This window comes from Cygnus olor, chromosome 26 (genome assembly GCF_009769625.2).
Source record: "Cygnus olor isolate bCygOlo1 chromosome 26, bCygOlo1.pri.v2, whole genome shotgun sequence".
NCBI classification, from domain to species: Eukaryota; Metazoa; Chordata; class Aves; order Anseriformes; family Anatidae; genus Cygnus; species Cygnus olor.
Genome location: NC_049194.1, coordinates 289,623 through 309,642, shown reverse-complemented (window position 1 = coordinate 309,642; position 20,020 = coordinate 289,623). Strand labels below are relative to the sequence as shown.

Below are 20,020 nucleotides of genomic sequence, written 5' to 3'. Positions count from 1 at the left end.
CAGACCCGCGGGATCAGCCTCGGGGCACAAATAAATCCGAATAAACCCAAATAAACCCAAATAAATCCAAACACGATCAAATAAATCCGAATACACCCAAATAAATCCGAAAACACCCAAACAAAGCCTTTATTTGGCAGTAACGCCCCTGCGTGGTGCCCTTCTCCTGACGCTCAGCGCCTGCGGGCTGTGCGGAGCCGCTGCCACCCGTAGCGGTGCTGGGCCCCGGCGCTGTGGCGGTGCCGGCCGAGCTGCTCAGGACCCCCGCGCTCCCCGGGTCCCCCCGCGCTCCTGGCATCCCTCCTGGCGCCCGGCCTCCTCCTCTCGCCGCCCCGAGTCGCTCCTTCGGGGCTGCCCCGGGCTCCTCCGTGCTGCACACGACGGGCTGGCCGGCCAGCTGGCTGTGGGGACGGTGCGGCCTCGCGCATCGCAGCCCCGTCGGCACCGCGGGCAGCGCTGGGCGCAGGGAGGCCCCCGAGGAGCAGCGGCCGCTCGGACGTCCCAGGTCCTGGCCCCGCTCACCGCTGCCTGCTGGCCTCCAGGGCCGGCCTGGGGCGAGGGAGCGCAGGGGCGGACGTGCTCAGAGAGGTGCAGGGGCAGCTCCCCCTGGGCCCGGGGCTGCTCTTCTCGGGGTCTCACAGCAGCACCCTGCGCCCCACCAGCTCCTTCGGTCCCATTTCTGGAGCTGGGCGGCCCGGCTCCATCGGTGCTCGGCTTCCTGCAGCCAGGAGAGCCCAGCAGCGGACAGGACGACGGCAGGGACTGGTGCAGTGGTGGGGCAGTGGCAGGCAGTCCCTGCTCTTAGGACAGTTCATACTGCGACTTGAATCGTTTCCACAGGCGATGAGATATGACACCGGTCACTATCAGTCCCAGGAGTGACATCGTTGTCCCCATGGCTATGGCAGGGTCAGCGCTGAACATATCTGCCAAGGCACAAGGAGGACATGTAGTCGCAGGCACGCTGCCGACAGAGGCAGGTAACCGGGGCTGAGTGTAACGCCCCAAAGCCCTAGCACAGCTGCAGCCCATCCCAAGGGATGTGTGTGGGGGGCAATGCAGGGGCCATGGACCCACACTCACCGTCCGAGACCACCAGCTGCAGGCTGACTGCCTGGGAGCGGTGGCCCTGCAGGATGCACTGGTAGTGACCCTGGTGACGGGGCTCAGCATGGTCCAGCTGCAGCGTGGAGCCGCTGCCCGCCACCTCCTCCCGGTACTGCGACAGGGCCACGGGGGTGCGCAGCCAGCGGACGGTGGCATTCTGAGCGCACTGCGCGTGGCACTCGATGCGCAGGGCCCTGCCCCGCGTCCCGTTGGGAGGCAGCGACCAGATCCGCAGGCTGCAGGCGGGCGCCGTCCCCGTCCCTGCCACGTGAGAGCCCTGGAGGGTGCCACCCGCAGCCGTGCCCTCTGCCTCGGCCAGGCCCCCAGCTGTGGGGCTCGTGGAGCTGGAGCTGGGAACCGTGGCGGTGGCTGGACGTGCTGAGGGGCTGCCCGCTATGGGGTCCTGAGGAGTGGGGCGCTCCACTGGGGGGAGTTCAGTAGCAGCAGCCTGCTCTGAGGTGGTCTTGGGCTCCTGCGAGGCAGCGGTGAGGGCTGAGGTGGGATCATGCATGGGGACACCCGGCTCTGGGGACAGCGCCATGGTGGCCGCAGACCTGGTGGTGCTGAGGCTCCCCGTCGTGGTCGTCGTGGTGCGGGGGCTCTCCGTGGAGGTGGCCACGGCTGACGGCTGCTCTGCCACAGCTGCGAACACAGAGGGTCCCGGGAGGCCTTAGAGCCGGGGCAGTGCCTCTCCATTGCGTTATCTCTGCGGGCGATGCCCCCTCCACCTGCCCCAGGCGCCTCCACCCCCTGAGCGCAGCACCCTTGGGTGGGGAGCAGCAGCAGAGCAGCACCCCCAGCGCAGCAGCTGGGGGACTGGCGGTGCAGCACAGCGAGGGGTGCTGTCACCCTCCTGCAGAGTGATTTCAAGCAGTGCCTGTCGGTAGGGGTGGGCTCTGGCCGACAGGGCACTGCAGGGACCCAGGACCCCCCCAGCTCCAGCCCCGCCACTCACCCCCTGTGCTCACAGTCATGGACGCCTCACAGGTGAAAATCTCCGTCCCGACGCTCAGCGTCAGCTCGCACCTGAACAGCGCGCCCTCCGCCACGTCCTCCCCTGCTACCGACAGCGTGGCCTCGATGTCAAACAGCTCCTCGTCGGTCTCCGTTGTGTCAGGGTTGTTCCTCTGCAGCTCTTGGTCCCCCCGGTACCAAGCGACCACCAGCCCCGCGGGCGGGTACACGCGCCGGGCCGAGCAGCGCAGCGTGTTGGGCTGACCCGGCACCAGGGCAGGCGGATGCGCCTCGAGCTGCAGCATGTCCGGGAGGGCTGCGAGAGGAGCCGCCGCGGGGAGCACAAAAAGTGACTCTCGGCACCGCTTCCCGCAGCCGTGGGGGACACAGGGCTGTGCAGGGGGGGTGCTGGGGGAAGGGGTGGGGGTGCTTACAGTAAACCCTCAGGTCGACGGATTTCTGGTAGTGCTCCTCGCCGCAGATGCCCTGGCAGATCTTGGTGCCTGCCGTGGACACCTCAGCGTGGTTGATGTGCAGGACGCTGTGGGTGGGGAAGGAGTCGATGCTGCCCAGGTTGGTGTCCAGCCCCTTCCACTGCACCGTGCCGCCCGTGCAGGGCAGCGAGCAGTTCAGCTGCACCGCGTCCCCGTACCGCACCAGCGGCTCCCGCGGCTCCACCACCATCTTGTCAACCGGTCGTCCTGGGAGAAGAGGAACCACGAGGGGTTAGAGAGGGGAACAGACACAAAAAGCAAAGCAGACACGATTCTGGCTCCCTGTTTGCTGAGCAGTCACACTCAGGCACCACCCGACTCCCTTCCCATCGCTGTGGGGGGCGCAGCTCATAGAGGTGGCTCATCAGAGCCAACGCTTCTGCAGCAGGAGCCAGCCAGGGTGCCACACAGCAGGCATCGCAGCCTGATCAGACTCTCTACCACCAAGACCTGCCAGCCGTTTTGTGGGTGATGAGCCCAGACACCCCTTCTCGTCTCAGTTTTCATCCAGGGAGCACTGCTGCTCCCCTGGCAGCACAGAAGAGCAGAACACGCCATCACACACACCAGTCACGGGCCCCACAGCTCTGGGTGCAGGGATGAGGAGCAAGGAGAGGAGCACCACCGGCAGCACGTGGAGCAGAGCCCTGGGCCAGCAGGCGAGGGACCGGCACAGCTCCCGGGCACTCACCGCTGCAGCCCCACAGCGCGCTGAGGAGGAGGAGAGGAGCCACTTCCATCGCCCGCAGGGCCACGGGGCAGGGCAGCAGCAAGCTGAGGTTTTCCTTCCTTCCCTCCCGTCGGGGAGCAAGTGCTGCTGGCCGGGGCTGTCCCCTTCTGGCTGCCAGCCCCATCCCCAGCCCTTCTTAAAGCCCTGCAAGAACCGCCCCCGTGGCCTTCCCGCCAGCGGGGTATTTCCAGAGGGGGTTTCTCGTTCTGTTCAAAGTTCAGCTCCCACCCAGCTCTGCAGCCCCATGCCCAGGAGACCTGCAGGGCTCCTGCTGCATCGCACCCCCCTGGCACCTTTGGGCAGGCAGCGGTGCCCCAAAACTTGTGCTGGACCTCGACCTTGCCCGGCTCTCCCCGCACCCTGTCTGGCCGCAGCGCAGGGGCTGCTCAGGTGCTGCCAGCAAGCAGGACCCCCCCAGAACACGGGGATTTGAATCCTTCTGTGCCAAGAGGCTGGGTGCAGCGGGAGGACAGGCTGCCTTCCCACCCCAGCTCACCCCAGACACCCAGGGGTGCTCCAGGCAGGAACAACAGCTGAAATAAATCGCCCGGGGGCCAGCCGGGTGAGTGGGGTGACACGGGGCGCCTGGCTCTCCACTGCCCCACACAACCCCAAACCGACTCCGCACTGCCCGGGACCAGCACGGCCCTGCTGAGCTGAGAGGGACGCTTGTCCACCAGAGCCCGTCTCAGCCCCTCTGTCCCAAACGCAGAGCCAACGCCGCGCTCGGTGCGGGGCCGAGACGTGGGCTTGTGAGGGCGTAGCCCCGGGGCACGGGGAGGAGGCACCCAGCCCAAGTGGCTGCAACCAGCATTTATTCCCGGAAGAAGTTGTTTTTAGGGACAAAAGTAGGTGTCCATGGGAAAGATGGTTTTATAGGTTAGAAGGAAAAAGTGTTTTCACGTGGATGTTGACTACCCCACATTACCCAGCCTCAGCACCTCTCCTTGCTCCCATGGCAGGCCTGGCATCACTTCCTCATCCCTACCCAGCTCCCTGGGAAGAGTCGGGCCCATCCTGGCCCATCCCATCCCGCCAGGCTGACGGCTGGGGCTGGGGAAGGTGCCGAAGGGTCAAAGGAGGGGATGCACCCGATCCCCCCACACCTCCCCTTGCAGGAGGTGGAAAGTCTGAGCAGGAACCGCGGGAACCCGCCGTTTCCCATGCGGGAACACTCCTAAGAAGCGGCTCCAGGCACGGGGCACGCCACTCATCCTTTTGGGACCAAAGGTAATTAACCATCTGACGTGTTCTGGAGGCCTCCCAATGGCAGGGGAAGTGCTCTGTAAACAGCTGCCATCAGAATATGCACATTCAGCTGAAGCCACGGTGATTAATGGCTCTGGGGTTTTGTTCCTTCCATCCTGTGTTAACAGAGCCGCCTCCCAGAGCTCCCAGCAGCTGCCGTGGTCCACAGATGGGGGCCCCCGACCCTGGGTCCCCTTGATGGGGCGAGCCCTGGCCAGGGCTGCTCCTCGCGCCAGCCGGGCTCTTCCCAGCAGCGATCCCGGGGGTGCTGGAGGCTCCTCGCTCCTGCCCTCGCAGCCCAGAGCCGCCAGCACAAGGTTTGGGTGTGCAAAGGCACCTCGCTCGTCCCTCCGCATCCTAAACCGGCCGGGAGCTGCCGGGCAGGGGCAGCGAGCAGCATGGATGCTGGAGGAAGGAAGGGGCTCTCCCCTTCTACTGGACTCGATGGATTTTTCCCCTAGGCTGGAAGCGCACACGGGCGATGCTTTTCATCTGGGAGCACAAAGCTGCCTCCTTCCAGAAAAGGCAAAAAAGAGAGAGAGAGATCTACGAGTTGCAGATACAGGGTGGGAAGAGCAGGCTGAGGCACTTAGGGACTTCCAAGAAAGAGGAAACCTTTAGGGTCAGTGCAAAGGGAACGATGACTTTCAAGAAACAGCTTGAACTTTCCTCCTGGATGCTGAGCACACGCCTTCCTGACAGCCAGGAGGACTCTCGCTCGGCCAGACTCGCCCGAGGCGTTTTTCAGGAAACAAACTTCAAAACAGTTCGGCAGAGCGACGGACCGACGGCAGCGGGACGGGCGCTGGCCCCCGGCACAGGATACCACCGCGCCACCGAGCCAGGGCGCAGCACAGGGCTGTCAGCACCTGCACTCGCCAACGCCTGATCCCAGGGAAAAAAAAAAAAAGAAAGAAGAGAGAAAGAAAAAAAAGAAAAAAAAGAAAAAGCTGTTTTGAATTCTAGGCTGTACTTGCAATATGCACGCCTTCCTTTTTCCACCAGTGCACTGATGCTGTGTCAAACTGAGGTCTGCCCCCCCCATAAAGGTAGGAAAAAAAATTACAGTAAGCTCAAAAGTCCAGAGGAAATAAATACAAAAGGCAATATATTTTACAGCAGATGAATTGCATTTCCAGCTCATTACAGGATATCGGCCATCCAACAGCAGATCCCATCCAAGGTCTGACTGGGATTTGCTCATCCTTCTTGTGATTACATTGTTCACAGCACTACTATCCTCAAGCACTGTAAAAAAAAAAAAAAAACCACCACCCCTTAAATGAGGAAGATAAGATCTAAATTAAGCCTGCCTGGAAACGAAGACAATGGGGTCTGGGATGCTAATAACTGCGTGCTGCAGCCCCCACCCTGGTCCCAGGGGTGCTCCCCTGGGAATCGCTCGCGGCAGGAGCGAGGGACGGATGCTGCGCACGGGGCAGGAGGCGAGGGGTGGACGCCGAGCGCTGGGCTGCAGGCAGCCGTCGGGGCTCGCACAAACCTGAGAGCAAGCCCCTGCCTGCCAAAGGCAGCCGCCACAGCCCTGACTGCACTTGTGCTTTCCTCCCCACTCCACATCCCAAAGAGGGCCCTGTACTGCAAATATTGCCTGCACGTGCTGCCTAGAAGACTCTTGGGTTTTGCTCACGCCCACGGTGAGATGAGCAGCGGGGTCGTGGCTCAGAGCGCCTGGTGTTCAAGCACCAAGGCGGTGAGAGCTATGAGGACAGTGCGGTTTTCATACTCTAACGAAGATCTGGATAGCTGCGTTAGCATCGGGGTGAATTCGAATTGATTGCAAGTACTTTTCGTTCTAGAATATTTATAAGAAATTGGTGAAAATAACTGGACCAGTTGTGCCCACTAAGGAGGGGAGATCAGACCGACACAGTCGTGGGCATAGACGCTTGCAACCATCTCTTCAGCACAACCCCGGGGGGCTGAGACAAGTCCTGCTCAGAAGCACGAGGCTGACTTGAACAGCCGTCTGGTAACAGCAGCAGGGGAAACTGATCAGAACAGAGAGCTTCAACACAACAGGAAAGAAGCAGTTTAATAAATAATCCATCGGAGGGAGAGATTAGCCAGTTCTAAGCACAATTTGAACTAAAATAAATACATTTCATTGTTAGCTTAAAAAAGATACAGAAACGCACGCAATAGTAAACAAACTTCAGAGAGCCATTCGTCAGTGAATGCGGGCTTGCCACATGCCCCCACTGTATAAAGATGATAAAACGTTAGCAGCCATTCAAGTGCAAAGAAAAGAATAAAAACAAGTAAAAAGTTACTAATTTGCAAAAGTAATGGCAGAAGGGAAAGCAATGGTTTAATGCGTTCAGTTTGTTTAATGCAACAAGATCAATTTTTAAACTCCCTTGAGCTGCTGCCATTAGCAGCGGAGCTGCAGAGGAAGGGCAATTAAGCCCATTTTTGCCTTGTGTTTGGGGCATTGCTGTTACTGACCTGAATTACGGCTCACTGCAGCCCAAGTCTGGGGTACCGATGACGAACAGCCAGGCTCAGGCGTTACACTGCAGATCAAGGGGATTTTCAGAAAAGGCTCTTAAAAAAGTTGCGTTTTCGTATAAAGTAACAAAACCTGGCAATGCTAGCTGAGTGCTCTGTACAGGTTTTCCAGTCTCCCCGCGTGACGCTGCAGAATTACCAGCCCTTCAGAATTCGAGAGATTCTTCATTCGGGTCCAGTAACTTCAGCTCTGCCACAGCTTGGCCCAAGTCCTTCTCTCACACTCACAAGGCAGAATGGTGGGTCACGTCCCTACGCCTAACGGGGAGAGGAGCTGCGTGGGGCTAAGGCGCCCCCACCAAACAAAGGGAAAGGAACTCCAGAAACGTGGAAACAAATCCCTGCCCACTTCCAGCGCCCATGCAAGTGACATCTCTAGGGAAGGCGAGCAGCCCCACTGCCACGGGCGGCCCCATCTCCAGCGCAGGTGCTCAGCACCGTGGGCTCTGGGGGCTCAGGAGGACGCAGCTTCTCCCGCGCGAGCCGGCCCTGTGCTGCCCCAGCACGAGTCACCTCCACGCCGCTACCTGCCCTGCAGCGTGACTACGTGACGCAGTCCCTTCTGCACTCCTTCTGCGCTGCAGAGGCGCACCAGGGCAGACGGGGCAGGTGAAGAGACCTCCTCAGAGGTGGAGCCCCTCTAACAGCCAGCCTGCAGCCAAGAGACGCCTTGGGAACCTGCAGCATCTTCTGGCCCCAGGCTGTGGGGCTGAAGAAGCGTCCCAGAACACCTCAGGCCAGCTACTCACGTGCCGAGGACGTCAGCACCGCTGGAAACTCCAATATCTCGTCGTGACAGAAGAGGACCAAGGAGTGGAGCTCGCCCGGTCCGTTCTGCTGCTTGAAGGGAACGAGAGCTGAGGCGCTGCCGGCAGCGGCGCCAAAGGGAATGAGATTAGAAATGCATCTGTCTCAATAAACTATTAAATAAAGGAAAGGATTTTTAAAAATATATATCTATATACTTTATAATATATAAATTATGCTCGTCTTTTTTGTAACGTTCCACTATATTTTACCCGTGAAGCTGAGTGCCTCAGTGCGCATGAGGTAACTATTCAGTGTTTTATTTCACTTCGTTTGCGTGTGAGGGACAAAACTACTTCAGTTCATTTTAATACAGTGCAAATAAATGAATCGCCAGATTTACTCGGTGAAATTCCAGCCTAAAAAAGCTGTTTCTGTGAGCAATAGAGGTGGGACTATTGCCTAGTTCATGTGACTGGGTGTTCTTTGGGAAAGGAGTCTGCTGTGCACACGCAGTGCAGCCCATCCCAGTTAGCTCTGGAGATGTGGGGCACCACCACAACGAGCTGGAGAACACCGGAATCCCCACCACGCACTGAGACCTTCTGCTAGCTCTATTCTCCAGCCCGGAAATAGATCCACGTAAGCAAACCCTCAGTGTCCGAGGGAGCTGCTCTCTGCACGGACATAACCTACTCTTACCGTTCTGATTACAGGATCTGGGTACCAGCCAAAGTTAGCGATAAACAAAACATGAATTACTTCACTTAAACGTCCACCTGCAATGACTAACTGGTCCAGACAATTGGTACGCAGACAACATGCTATTAATTCAGCCCAGTCTGGGCAAGCAGGGATTCTACACTGTGAGTTTCTGACAGGCTTTTAAGGGACGTACACGAAAATTGCAGATCTCCATCTGTCCAAGGCCGGCAGTAACAGGCTCCCTCTGACAAGCTCACAGAAGAGGTCAGAAGCTGAAAACACCCCGGAGCTCGTGTGCCCTGTACATCCCTGGGGCAGGCAGCCCAGCAGAAGGGAACTAATAGCGCTGGTCCCCACACTCGTGACTGCTGTGACTCAGGGCATTGAGATCTTCAGGGTTATCCAGCTGCCATTTTTCATTAAATCCAGAGGCAAATGGCCTTTGTAGTCAGTCCTGCACAGGCACAGCACCGGCCACAATCGCCCATTTGCAAAGAACCAAGACATGAAGTCAGTGCTTCCTTTTGGCCTTTCCCCTTTAAATTACCTGTCCTGAACCTACAGAGAATCGATCCCCACCAAAGAACTTGGCAGCTGCTACACATATCCCATGATGAGACAGGACTATTTTTGGCCACTGTACCCTCAATTCCCTTAGCAACTAATTTCTTAAGTGTTCCCAGTTTGCCCTTTACTTCCCCAATGACTGCTCAATGCCATTACTTCTGATCTCACTCAAATGAGAACAACTGTTTTCTGCCCACTTCAGTATCTCTGTGTATCTATAAACAACCAAAGTTTCCCTATACATTTGCCTTAGCTCCCTCCGTAACACTCAAGTTCAAGTATCTGCTGCTCTTTCTAAACTGAGCTGAACCCTGCAGCGGAGGTTGCAATTTCATTTTTCAACAAAATGCAAGCCTTCAGAGCAGGCTCAAAAATGCTACGTGGAATCCAAACCTGCAAATTCAAATCAATTGCAATCATCAACAGGCTCTTTTGGACCGAGAAAAACAAACCACACTCATTATGTAATATCAAGATGGCAAGAGTCTGGGGAAAAAAAAAATCAACATGCTTTATAAAAAGCGCTCAACAGCTACTTCTCTGACCTTTCTCTCAGGAAGCCACGCTTTAACAAAGTGCTTAGCAGAGTTTGCTTGTTCCTCCAACCTTTCAAAAAACTATTTTCTAAACAACCTTTCCAGTTCCACAAAAAGGTTTCCAAAAAATCCTTCTACCTACACCTCCGGAGGTAGTGACAGACAAATGTTACACCACTGGAACAAAAACCAAACCAAGCGAACCCACCAACCAGAAATACAAACGTTGTTGACCATCTAAGCATTTGTAATTCATAAAATTGCCTCTCTATCATCTGCCCCTTCTCCCTTGCGAACTAAGAACAGAACCAATTTCTTGTCTAAGCATCGCTTGGACCAGAACGGACAAACTCAACACATCCTCAAGGAGCGAGGATCTACTTGCAGGTGTTGGCTATGCTGTCTTTCTTCACACATGCACACAGTTTTTACTGGTGTATTATCAGAGCATGGGCTGCTTATACTGCGTAACAGCTTCCAAGCCTCTCCCGTGCTGAGGTTAGCCAGCTCGGCTGTGATGGGATCAGCAGCAAGTACCAGTTACATAAGGGGACGGGGGCATGTAACAGATGCCTTGTTTTATTCTGGCTGGCACATGAGTTAGTTCACATTAGAACAAAGACAATGCTAGCTCCTTAATTTTTCACTGGCGAGCTGAGTATTTGGCAGGTCACACCGTGCAGTTCAGTGTTCACGACAAGGGCAGGTTTGCTTTAAACAGCTATCCCTTCATGCGGAGCAGTTCAGTATCTCCCCTTTCCATCTGCACCAGATGATACAATTCCGTTTTTGCACCAGCTGGGTATATTTGGCTTGAAGGGAAACCCTTTCCCTTCTCATGAGCTGTTAGTGGTACAGTCTGTTACCTCGTTTCTTCTCGCCTCCCACCCTCTCTCCCCAGGTCCCAACCGGCTAAGTCCATCCTTGATCTGGAGTTGAGACGCAAGCCAGGTCCTCCTCTCCCAACCTCATACGCTGCTGTCCTCCAGCAGGGGCTCCTTGCCATCCGAGCCTCCAGCCTGCGGGCTGTGGGCATGGGTCTGGGCACCGTTACTGTGTTTCTTGTGGCTGCCTGATCTCAGTGCAAGGTTGTGTTCCGGGATGAACAAGGCCACCAGGAGCGACAGTAGGACAGAACAGGCCCCAAACAGGAAAGGAGGCCCTGGGATAATGCTGCTCTGTAGGGCAAAACAGAGAAACGATTTAACGCTTAAAGCAAGGACAGAAGCAGCCCAACAAACCAAATGATAGAGCTGAACCGGTTACCTCATCCGTCGGGTTGGCCATGTTAGGTTTGGAGGCCTTACCCAAAGTTTCCACCTCAGCCATTTCATTCAGCTCAACGTGGAAGAGATAGAAGACAAAGCCATAGAGAGCTGGCCCCAGGCCATTACACAGACCCCGAATTCCAGTGATCATCCCCTGCACTACACCTGGGGACAGAGTGAGGAAAAAACAGATTTGCCTCCAGCTTTCTCAACATGCTTGTTTTATTTAAGGGTGCTTACATACTTAAAGGCAGTACCAAACATTCAGGTCTAGATTGTCACACACTCTACAGATGAAGTGGTGAGCTGGCAATTAGTTTAGCACAATACCAGGTTTTACAAAAAATAAGTAATGCTGTGCTTGTTACTTTCTACAACAAAACAAAACACGGGCACATCAGCAAGAACTTCTAGCTGAGTTGGAGTTTAACACAGCCGGGCTGGAGGACTCAGGGTCAAAATGTGAAGCAGGTAAATGATCAAACAGCAGTCTCCTCCCTACCCCTGCCAGACGACCCTGAACATCTACATGCATAAGTTAAGAATTCCCTCCCAAAGCACCAGCTACAGCCAAAGACAAGGCAGTGTCATTGCCACCAAGTATATAGAAATAGTCTACAGCTGGCACAAACATTACTGCCCGCCCCTCCGCCACCGATGCCAAGAAGTAGAACACTTGTGATCTGAAGTGCTGCTGGGATGAGCTTGCCCGTTAGACAAATCATCAGTTACTTACCCTGTTGGTCAGGGTCTGCATTCCTAGACACCATGGCACTGATGGCCGGGAAGGTGATGCTGGACATGGCAGCCACGGCCCCTGCTGCCCACATCATCCTTGGAGAGAAAGAGGCAGCAGTCAGGAGGCAGGCTGCCAACGAGCAGCTGCAGACCAGCACCGCACGCGAAGCAGCATCTCCCTCTGGCGGGGGACAGGGACCTGTCACAGAGCCATGGAGGCACCGAGGGAGAAACCTGCACACGCCAGTAAACAAACGTTGGCAAACGCTTACCAAGGCTGTGATCCGAAGCCATACCAGGCAAGCTGCAGGATCTGGAAGCCTAGTCCCAGTAGGATGGTGTTTTTATTTCCTATCGAACGCATGAGAATTCCCAACACTACTGTCTGGAAGCAAAAGAAAAATAGGTACTTTCACAGTAAGTGCAGAGAGATGACAACACTGGAAGACAAGAGGACAGGAATCAGGGAACTCTTGCTGCCATCTGTCATGCACAGGCACTCCTCCATTCTAACAACATCGTGTTGGAAACCAGCCCAGTCCTTTTTATGGCAGTCAGAGCACAATCTATGGAGTTTTACAGAGCAATGCAGGGCCACTTCACAGTTCACCACAGTTCGGTATTCAGCAACAACAGCTACGTCCAAAAGACAAGAACAGAGAGACCGCAGGTACCTGTGCGTGGCACTGGTGATGTCTGTGTGGCCACAGGGATTTTGAGAAGTCACCTGCCCCCGTTATCAGAAGCTTCAGACACTCTCACAACCAGACTTAGAGCACAGACAGACATTGCTTCTCACCTGAGCCAGTATAGAGAGAATTCCAACTACACCAATAAAGGCTGCCACAGTCTCAGAGGAAAAACCAATGACCTGTAAAAGGGCCAAAAAGGGACTTTTCAGGCAAGAGATTTGTACCATGCAACAGAAGGCATTCCACCAATGTCACTAACATTTATTGACATGGCTTATCAGATTAAACGTTAAACAACTGTACGTTCCATTACCTCACTGGAATAAAATGCCTACAAAGTGCTCACATTTTTGAGGAAAGCTAGAACATGCCACTATTAATTATGGTTTCAGCTTTACCAAGCTATTTGCCAAGATGAGGATCTTGTGTACATGCAGCTCGGACAATATTTCTAGGCCAGGTTTCTGCATTCAGAGCCTTCCCTTATCACAAGAGACTGACCTGTCGCAGGTACAGGAAAAAACTGGAGTACTGGCCAGCTTCAGGAAGGTAAGAGAGAAAGACGGTGATACAGATGAGCAGCACTGTAGAATCCTGACCCACTTTCCTCAAGGACTATAGAAAAGGGGAGAAAAAAAGTTAAAACCATTACATATTTTCCAGGTACAGAGAAAGCAAAAGTGTTTAAGCTACCATCTTATATCCAAGAAGTAAACGCTTGAACGAGACCAGACCTGCTCGTTTAGAAGAGCCCCCCATAAACACCTTGTGCTCATAAACAGCAAAGATTGCCCAGCATTTCAGGTGAATATGTGAACACTGTCACAACACACCAGACCAGATATTAAAATTACATCAACCTACACCCTGGAACGAGGAATTTTTACCTTTCAATTTCTTAGATACATAGTCAAGTACTTTTGATCACCATTTTTTCCTCCCTCAGACTGCCAACATAATCTTCCAAGCAAACAGAGGTGAGGTGAAACTGCAAAGTTCATCATCATTAGCAAGGGTCCTAAAAAGCCAGGAACACACAAGACTTCTCCTGACACAATCCTACTACTGAGTAAAAGAACTTGTATTCAAAACATTGGCACATTTCCACCAAGAAATGCTCTTGCTTTAGGACTTCTGGAGCTGCTTTTAGATGTTCTGTAGCTACATTAGGCCAGGTAGAAGCTGCTACACAACTTTAGACGTGTGCAGTCTGCTGTCAATTTAACTCTGTCAAGGGTGCAGAGTGTTTACCTTCACCTTTTGTGGAATTCATCTTTCATTTGAGAGAAATAGCAGAACTAAAGCACCTATAAATATTACCAGAGTGCAGAAATTCAGCAGCAAGACTACTTACGGCAAATGGGTCTGCTTGTTCCCAAGAGATTGGAGCTCCCCAGGAGACTGGGCGCATCTCTTCTGGCAGGGATTCTGGCACAGCCAGTAGGATGAAACCAATATCCAGCAAAGCAACACCTGAAGCCAGCACAACCACCAGGGTATCACCATAGGCTTGGGAAAGGTATGCACCGATGGCTGGGCTTGTGACCAGACTAGCAGCAAATGTGGCTGACACCTGGAAGCATAAAAAATTAATACAGCCTGTTCTTAGTAGAGCCTATTTGCTCCTCCACAGTAACGCGAGGGTTTTAATTTTGGCATCTTTGATGGAGATAATCCAGGTGGACCGGGACTCCTGTACACAGGAAGACGGCACGTTCTCTTGGTGCAATCTAGGGTAAGTTCTAGCAAAGGGCAATTAAAGCTAACCTAACAATTCATATCCAGTACTTTCAATAGCCCTATAGGAAGGCCATGATCACAGGCTGCTGGTACACATGCTGGCATCACAGCCTGACCTCTTCAGTGGTGCAAAGAAGCTGACAGACCAGCTTGGTTTAAAGGCCAGGCAACAATATGACTAGGACTCAGATCTCGGAGGAATTAGCTCACTCTCTCAGTGCTCAGTCACAGAGAAATGAGAACACGGAGACTGTATTATTAGTGAAGTGCATACCATCTTGTAGCAGATACTGTGCTCAGGCTTGTTGTCAGTAAGTATCCCAGCCTAGTTTTATACCGCTCCTAACCGTGAAGCCCCAGGTATTTCCTTCAAGAGGCAAGCCCGTTGTTTAGCCCCTTACCAAGCCATACGCCGTGCTACGCTCATGCTCCTGTGTGATATCAGCAACGTAGGCAAAAATCACAGAAAACGTGACAGCAAAGACTCCAGACATGGAAATGACAGCAAAATACCACCTGAAAGAGACGTTACCAAAGGCAAAGTTAGAGACCAAACACCCGACGGAGTCTACACCCGCCTCTCCCGTATTCTTCCTTCAGTCCATCCTATTTCGTTGCATCACAAAGCGTTCAGTAACACTGAGCTTCAGTCTCGCAGCCTATGAAGTTTTATGGCCTATTTTCCTCTTATTTTATGGCACGGCTCAGGAAGGAAACATTCCTTGATAGTGATAACACACCCATTAGGAGAACAGACAGCAGGTGAGGGAAGAAAGACTTTCTTCCTGAAACTGAACCCTCTGGTGGAACTGGGCACGTGAATCATTCTCCAGGCTGAGGAAAGGGGACGTGCCCAGGCTCCTTCTCCACGGGACAGACACTTCCATCTCATCCCCAAATGCAACACCAGCAAGTCCTCCATCATTCAGCTTCACACTCTCTCTTCTTCTAAGAACCTCTCGGTTGTAACAAGAGCAAACTCACCATGGACTGATCTTCATAAGGGGAATTGGCGCACATGTAAAGAAGACAGTGAGGAGGAGGAAGGATTTCCTGCCCCAGACATCAGAGAGAGCACCAATCAGTGGGGCACTTAGAAAAGAAAGCAAACCCTAAAAAAAGAGACAGAATGACAGAGAGAAACCCCCTAGTCAAATTCCGATTGTTGACAGCAAAAGCTTTTGAAGATTTCGTCTGGAGATAAAAATAAGAGGAGACAATCCATTCCTATTTTCTACAAGCGGGCAACGTTACCAAAACTAACAGTTCATTAAACTGCTCGCATCCTTTTAATGAGAAAAAACTCCTCTATCAGATAGAGGCTGCTAAATACCCTAATCACTTCCCGCTCTCTGCAGCTGCTCAGCCTGCAGCTGTGGTCTTCCCATGCACACTTGTGCAGCAGGGAGTCACCCTGCCAGTACCTAAAAAGATGCTGGCACAGCTCCATCACATTAACATCTGCTACGGTTCTAGGGAAAGCTTTCTCTCATAGCTGGAGATAAGACAGACCTGGCCAAGGCCATTAAGCACAAATAAAATTGTTCAATGCCTTTTGACGTCTTTCAGACCTGAAACAGGCAGGGAAGAGCCTTTACGTGTATCAGGACGTGCCAAACTCACATCTAAGGAAACCTCTCCGAAGCCATTTTTGAGATCATTTTGCCTGAGCCAGGGCCCAGAAACCTGTCTTGCCATGCTCCTGAGTCAGAACGCGTGGCTACTGCTTGTTCACTGCGGTTGCCTTGAATTCTGCTCTGGGAACGCCTGCCTAGTTCAAACGACCGTGTCCACCTACCGTACCACAGCATACTCCTGCTTCGCTTGGAGAGAGCCCAGTGAGGCCAGCTTAGTTCAGCTTCTATTAACCAGTCAGTTCAGATGTCATTGATTTTTTGTTTTGTGATTCTCCGCAGTACGGTTACAAGGCTGATCTCATGCTGATTTAGAATATTTTCAGCTGAAACACAGCTGCTATAGCCCCAAACCCACACTAACAAACAGCACACTTAATGCTGTAAGATCAGCTACACGAGCTACCCAATTTTTATGCTCTATCAACTCTTCGTTTTCCATTAGGATTGGCAGTGAACAATCCACACTGAAATATGTACATCAAACACTGGTTGACATCAGCAAATGACACAGATTATAATGACCTGTCCCTCCTCGCATTCATCTCAGACTAAATGCAAGCCCAAGCACTGGTTAGACTTCATTACAGGTGCCTGTAATAGCGGAAGGAAAATTCTTTACCTTGACTCCATGAATCAGGCCATTCATCAGGAACGTATGCTGAGGAAAAGTCTGGTGCAAGACCTAGGGGTGAGAAAAAAAAAAAAAGAAAGAGCAAGCTGGCAACTTTCGCAAGGTACCTACCCACTTCTGCAGGCACCTGACAGCCAGAAGCCTGTAAGGGAACAGCAGGGAGCACCCTACGAGAGCCCCACTGCCGCACCTCCACGTGGAGCTCTACCTCACCTCTCTGGTCTGTAAAGTATTCCAGAACGCTTGGGCAAAGCTAAGATTATTTGAAACATCCCTTTCTGTATCCCTGTTCCATCGGATTTCCCACTGTTTACTTCATACGACCACAAAACTTTTCTGTTCTTCTCTCCCACTTTTGTACTACCTGTTTGATTTGCATTTTATACTACTAAGCTACCATTATATATCTCTAAACATATACATCTCTCTACATAAGCAACAGAGACTCAGGTATCAGAGGTCAGTTTAAAAATGTGCACGGCACATTAGACTTGAACACGAGCTGCCGTACCACCACCAGAAAACAAATTCGAAAAGCTGAGAATTTTTCCTGAAGTTGCCCACTCGGAAGTTTCCAGCTTCTTAACCAAAGCCTAAGACCTGCGATGGGACTTCACGCCTCTTTGTTAAAACCATCCCCCTGTGCTGAACTGCAGAGTTGCCTTTGCTTGCCTGTGCTAATCACAACTGTTAAGTCCTGAGCGAGTCAGTGATGGGACGTCATGGAGGGAGCACGACCTGATGTGGCCGGTAACTGCAGAGAAATCATCTCTGTGCTTCAACAGCCCAGACTGTGGTGGTGGTGGTTCAACGAAAACCAGAGGTACGGGATGTGCAGTGCCAGTGTAGGGCAAAAGGCACAGTCTTTGGTTAAGAAGTCAAAGCCTTGCTCAACTTTCTTTCATTAAGCTCCCGCATGCACTTTTACTTTTCAAATACCTAAAAAAGTGATAAATAGCAGTACATTATAAGCAAGTGCTAGTAATTTCAGGATTTTCAGATCTGTCAGTCCTCCTTTATCGAAATCCTCCAAAAGCTTTCAAAAGTCAAACTCATGCTTTACTCCAAGTTAAGCAGGAATAAACGAGGATAGAATTGCCCAGAACCATTAAGAAAAAAAAAAAAAAAACACAACTATAACTTCAACAGGAAAAAAAATCCGGTACAATCCACTACACCTTGATTTGTACTTCCTAACTCCAAAGGCCTACGTCCCTACCTCCACCCTCGGCATCCCAAGGCGAACTCATGTCAGCAAGAGGCAGCGCCCCCACGGAGACCCACTCACCGTTAGCATCGGAGTGGTCAGTAAGCCCCAGGCAAAGAACTCCAGGAAAATCACCACCACCGCATGGTACACGCTGGGCTCTCCGATCCCCTGTCGCTGCAAAACAAAGCTCATCATTAAAAAACGCACACGTCCCGGCCTGGGACTTGAGACGTGTGGTTGGGCACTTAAATGCCAGCTCTGACCCTGGCTATCCTCGAGGCGATTCACTGCTGGCGAAGACAAACGCACGCTGCAGCCTCTCTCCTTCTGGGCCCTACCAGTCCCTGCCTCTCCTACAAAGCCACCTGGTTTTGTGTTTTTTTTTTCCTTCCTCCCCACCCCTCCTAAGAATTAGCATCTTTGATACCGTTGAGCTTTCCCTAAAGGTGACTGAACCCACCACCCTTTCACCCCTCCACCCGTGCGTATTTTGACAGCAGCCTGCGCAAAGAGACTCCAGGAGTTTAGGAAGGCGTCCGGCACGGTGGGAAAGGCAAAGTCCTCGGATCAGTTAAAAACCAAATGAAAACAACGCAAAACCCCTCAAGGCCTTGTCTAACTTTCTTTCCCTAAAGATCTCACAGCACTTCTAGGGCAGCACTTGTTCTCACTTCGCCGAGCCTCGGCGGCCCGCCCAGAAGGCTTCCTGCAGCCGCGCAGGACACGCCTGCAAAGTCACGGGCTCGCAAGGAAAACAAATCACCAAACAAAGCACCCAAGTTTCAGTTGAATTACATCGGGGAACTGCACAGACCAAACGTTCAGTAGCAGAACGTGCTGCTGTATAGGAACCAATTCCTCGTGGTAGCACTGATGATTTGAACTCAACAAGAAGCGTGTCCTTGCCCTGATACAATATTGATGAAACCACCCCAGCAATTCAGACAGCTCCCAATGACTTGAAGAGTATCCAGGAGTTAAAAACAAACTTCCATCAGCCGCACAAATCTCAGACCCAAATGGATCTTGGCTCTGGTAAGGCAAACCTCACATCCAGGGGCATTTCTTCCAGGCCAAGGGAACGGGCTTTTCCATTAACTTCCTCACAAGTGACTAACGCTTCTACGTCGTGGTCTTGATACAGAAATTATTTACTGCACCAGACCAAAGAAGCACCTTTACCGGTACCTTACCTCCTGCATTCACCACTGACAGACACCCAGGGGCAGGAACTGAAGGAACTCGGCACGTGAAGAGCAACCTCTCCCCCAGCCCAAACCCCCAGGTTCTGACAGACCCACGCTGCGTTTCAGAGAACTGATGCAGCCACCAGCTCGCTGGGAACCGAGAGAAGGCAGCGAGGGAAGGAAGCCGCTCTGCGGAGACGCCGTGTACGTGCACGGATTCCATGAGAACTGCCTCCCACGGACAGGCTGCCTAAAAAACAAGTCAACAGCTCCGGCACGAGCGGCTCCCTGCCGGGGGGGGCCGGCCGTTAGCAGGAGGAGATCCCTAGCGGGGAGAGAAGAACCGGGGTGGCACGAGGCCGGTAATTAGGCACGGTGCCGTTACGCCCTTGCTCCACTGGCCTCACGACCGCTTTGCGGAGGGGAGCGGAGCCCTCCTCTCCCCCTCATCGCCCCTCTCCGGCCCTCCCGGCTGCGCACGGGAAGGCGCGGACCGGGCCCAGCTCCGCCCGGTCCCAGCCGCCCGCCGCTGCCTCCTCCTCGCGGCGGTGCTCACGCACGCGGGGCAGCTGCCCCCGCGCCGAGCGGGCCCGGGGCTCCCGGAGCGGCCCGATGCGCCGGGCGGCGCGGGGGCAGCTCGCCCTGCTCGGGGCGCTACCGAGCACCGGCACCGGGGCGCGCGGCCGCGGGCGGGCGGCCTCGGGGCCGCGCCGGGGCCCGGCGGCAGGCGCAGAGCGGCCGCCCCGGGGCCGTGTGGCCGCCCCGGGGGCTCAGCGGCCCACCCGCGGGCCGAGCCCGCCGAGCCCGGCCCCGGTCCCGGCCCCCCGCCACTCACGCCGGCCCCGTCGCGGATGACGATCTTCTTGGCCAGCAGCACGCTGCGGTTGAGCCGCTTCTTCTTCTTCTTCTCGCCGGTCATGGCGCCGCCGGGCCGCTGCCGTTACCCGGCCGCCGCGGCTGCCCCATCCTCCCCGCGGCGGGACGCGCCGGGACCGGCCGGGCCCCGCGGGGGGCGGGGGGGAGCTCCAGGCCCGGGGCTGCCGGCGGAGGGCGGCGGAGGCCGAGGGAGGCCCGGCCCGGCCCGGCCCGCAGGCCCCGCCCACCCCGCCCCGCGGCCGCGCCCCCGCCGCCCGCACGATGGCGGCGCCGAGCGCTTCCGGCGTCCTGCCGCCGCGCGCCGCGCCCCCGCGCCCCATTGGCTGCTCGGCCCGCCGCCGGCCGGCCGATTGGCCAGGAGCGGCGGGGGGGCGGTGCCGTCCCGCCGGGGCTGTGACGCCGCGGCACCTGCCGAGGGGGCGGC

General features: G+C 54.4%; 2 protein-coding genes across 2 annotated transcripts; both read right to left on the bottom strand.

Annotated features, from left to right (window-relative positions):
- Positions 1 to 98: 98 nt before the first annotated feature.
- On the bottom strand, positions 99 to 3,398 carry MADCAM1 (mucosal vascular addressin cell adhesion molecule 1). Its single transcript, XM_040537846.1, has 5 exons — positions 3,247 to 3,398; positions 2,496 to 2,762; positions 2,063 to 2,377; positions 1,084 to 1,749; positions 99 to 926 (listed from the first exon to the last, which is right to left on the bottom strand). Exons 1-5 carry the CDS (start codon positions 3,293 to 3,295, stop codon positions 802 to 804), a joined length of 1,422 nt encoding a protein of 473 aa, XP_040393780.1. The 5' UTR covers positions 3,296 to 3,398; the 3' UTR covers positions 99 to 801.
- A 6,782-nt stretch (positions 3,399 to 10,180) lies between these two features.
- Positions 10,181 to 19,785, bottom strand: LOC121060128 (hippocampus abundant transcript 1 protein-like). Its single transcript, XM_040537612.1, has 12 exons — positions 19,556 to 19,785; positions 17,612 to 17,707; positions 16,312 to 16,374; positions 15,040 to 15,167; positions 14,457 to 14,571; positions 13,670 to 13,888; positions 12,817 to 12,930; positions 12,423 to 12,494; positions 11,896 to 12,008; positions 11,622 to 11,719; positions 10,884 to 11,050; positions 10,181 to 10,795 (listed from the first exon to the last, which is right to left on the bottom strand). The coding sequence occupies exons 1-12, from the start codon at positions 19,637 to 19,639 to the stop codon at positions 10,586 to 10,588; spliced, it is 1,479 nt and encodes a 492-aa protein (XP_040393546.1). The 5' UTR covers positions 19,640 to 19,785; the 3' UTR covers positions 10,181 to 10,585.
- Between the last annotated feature and the right edge of the window lie 235 nt (positions 19,786 to 20,020).

What these genes read in the sequence shown, in the direction of transcription:
- MADCAM1 (XM_040537846.1), bottom strand. Translation starts at nt 3,295, where the DNA reads ATGGAAGTGGCTCCTCTCCTCCTCCTCAGCGCGCTGTGGGGCTGCAGC. An exon ending in CGTCGACCTGAGGGTTTACT is followed by an intron (nt 2,378 to 2,495) that starts GTAAGCACCCCC and finishes CTCCTCTCGCAG; the next exon opens with CCCTCCCGGACATGCTGCAG. An exon ending in GCAGCTGGTGGTCTCGGACG is followed by an intron (nt 927 to 1,083) that starts GTGAGTGTGGGT and finishes GTGCCTTGGCAG; the next exon opens with ATATGTTCAGCGCTGACCCT.
- LOC121060128 (XM_040537612.1), bottom strand. Translation starts at nt 19,639, where the DNA reads ATGACCGGCGAGAAGAAGAAGAAGAAGCGGCTCAACCGCAGCGTGCTG. An exon ending in GCCTGATTCATGGAGTCAAG is followed by an intron (nt 15,168 to 16,311) that starts GTAAAGAATTTT and finishes CTCTTTTTTTAG; the next exon opens with GGTTTGCTTTCTTTTCTAAG. An exon ending in AACAAGCAGACCCATTTGCC is followed by an intron (nt 12,931 to 13,669) that starts GTAAGTAGTCTT and finishes CCTTTTCTATAG; the next exon opens with TCCTTGAGGAAAGTGGGTCA.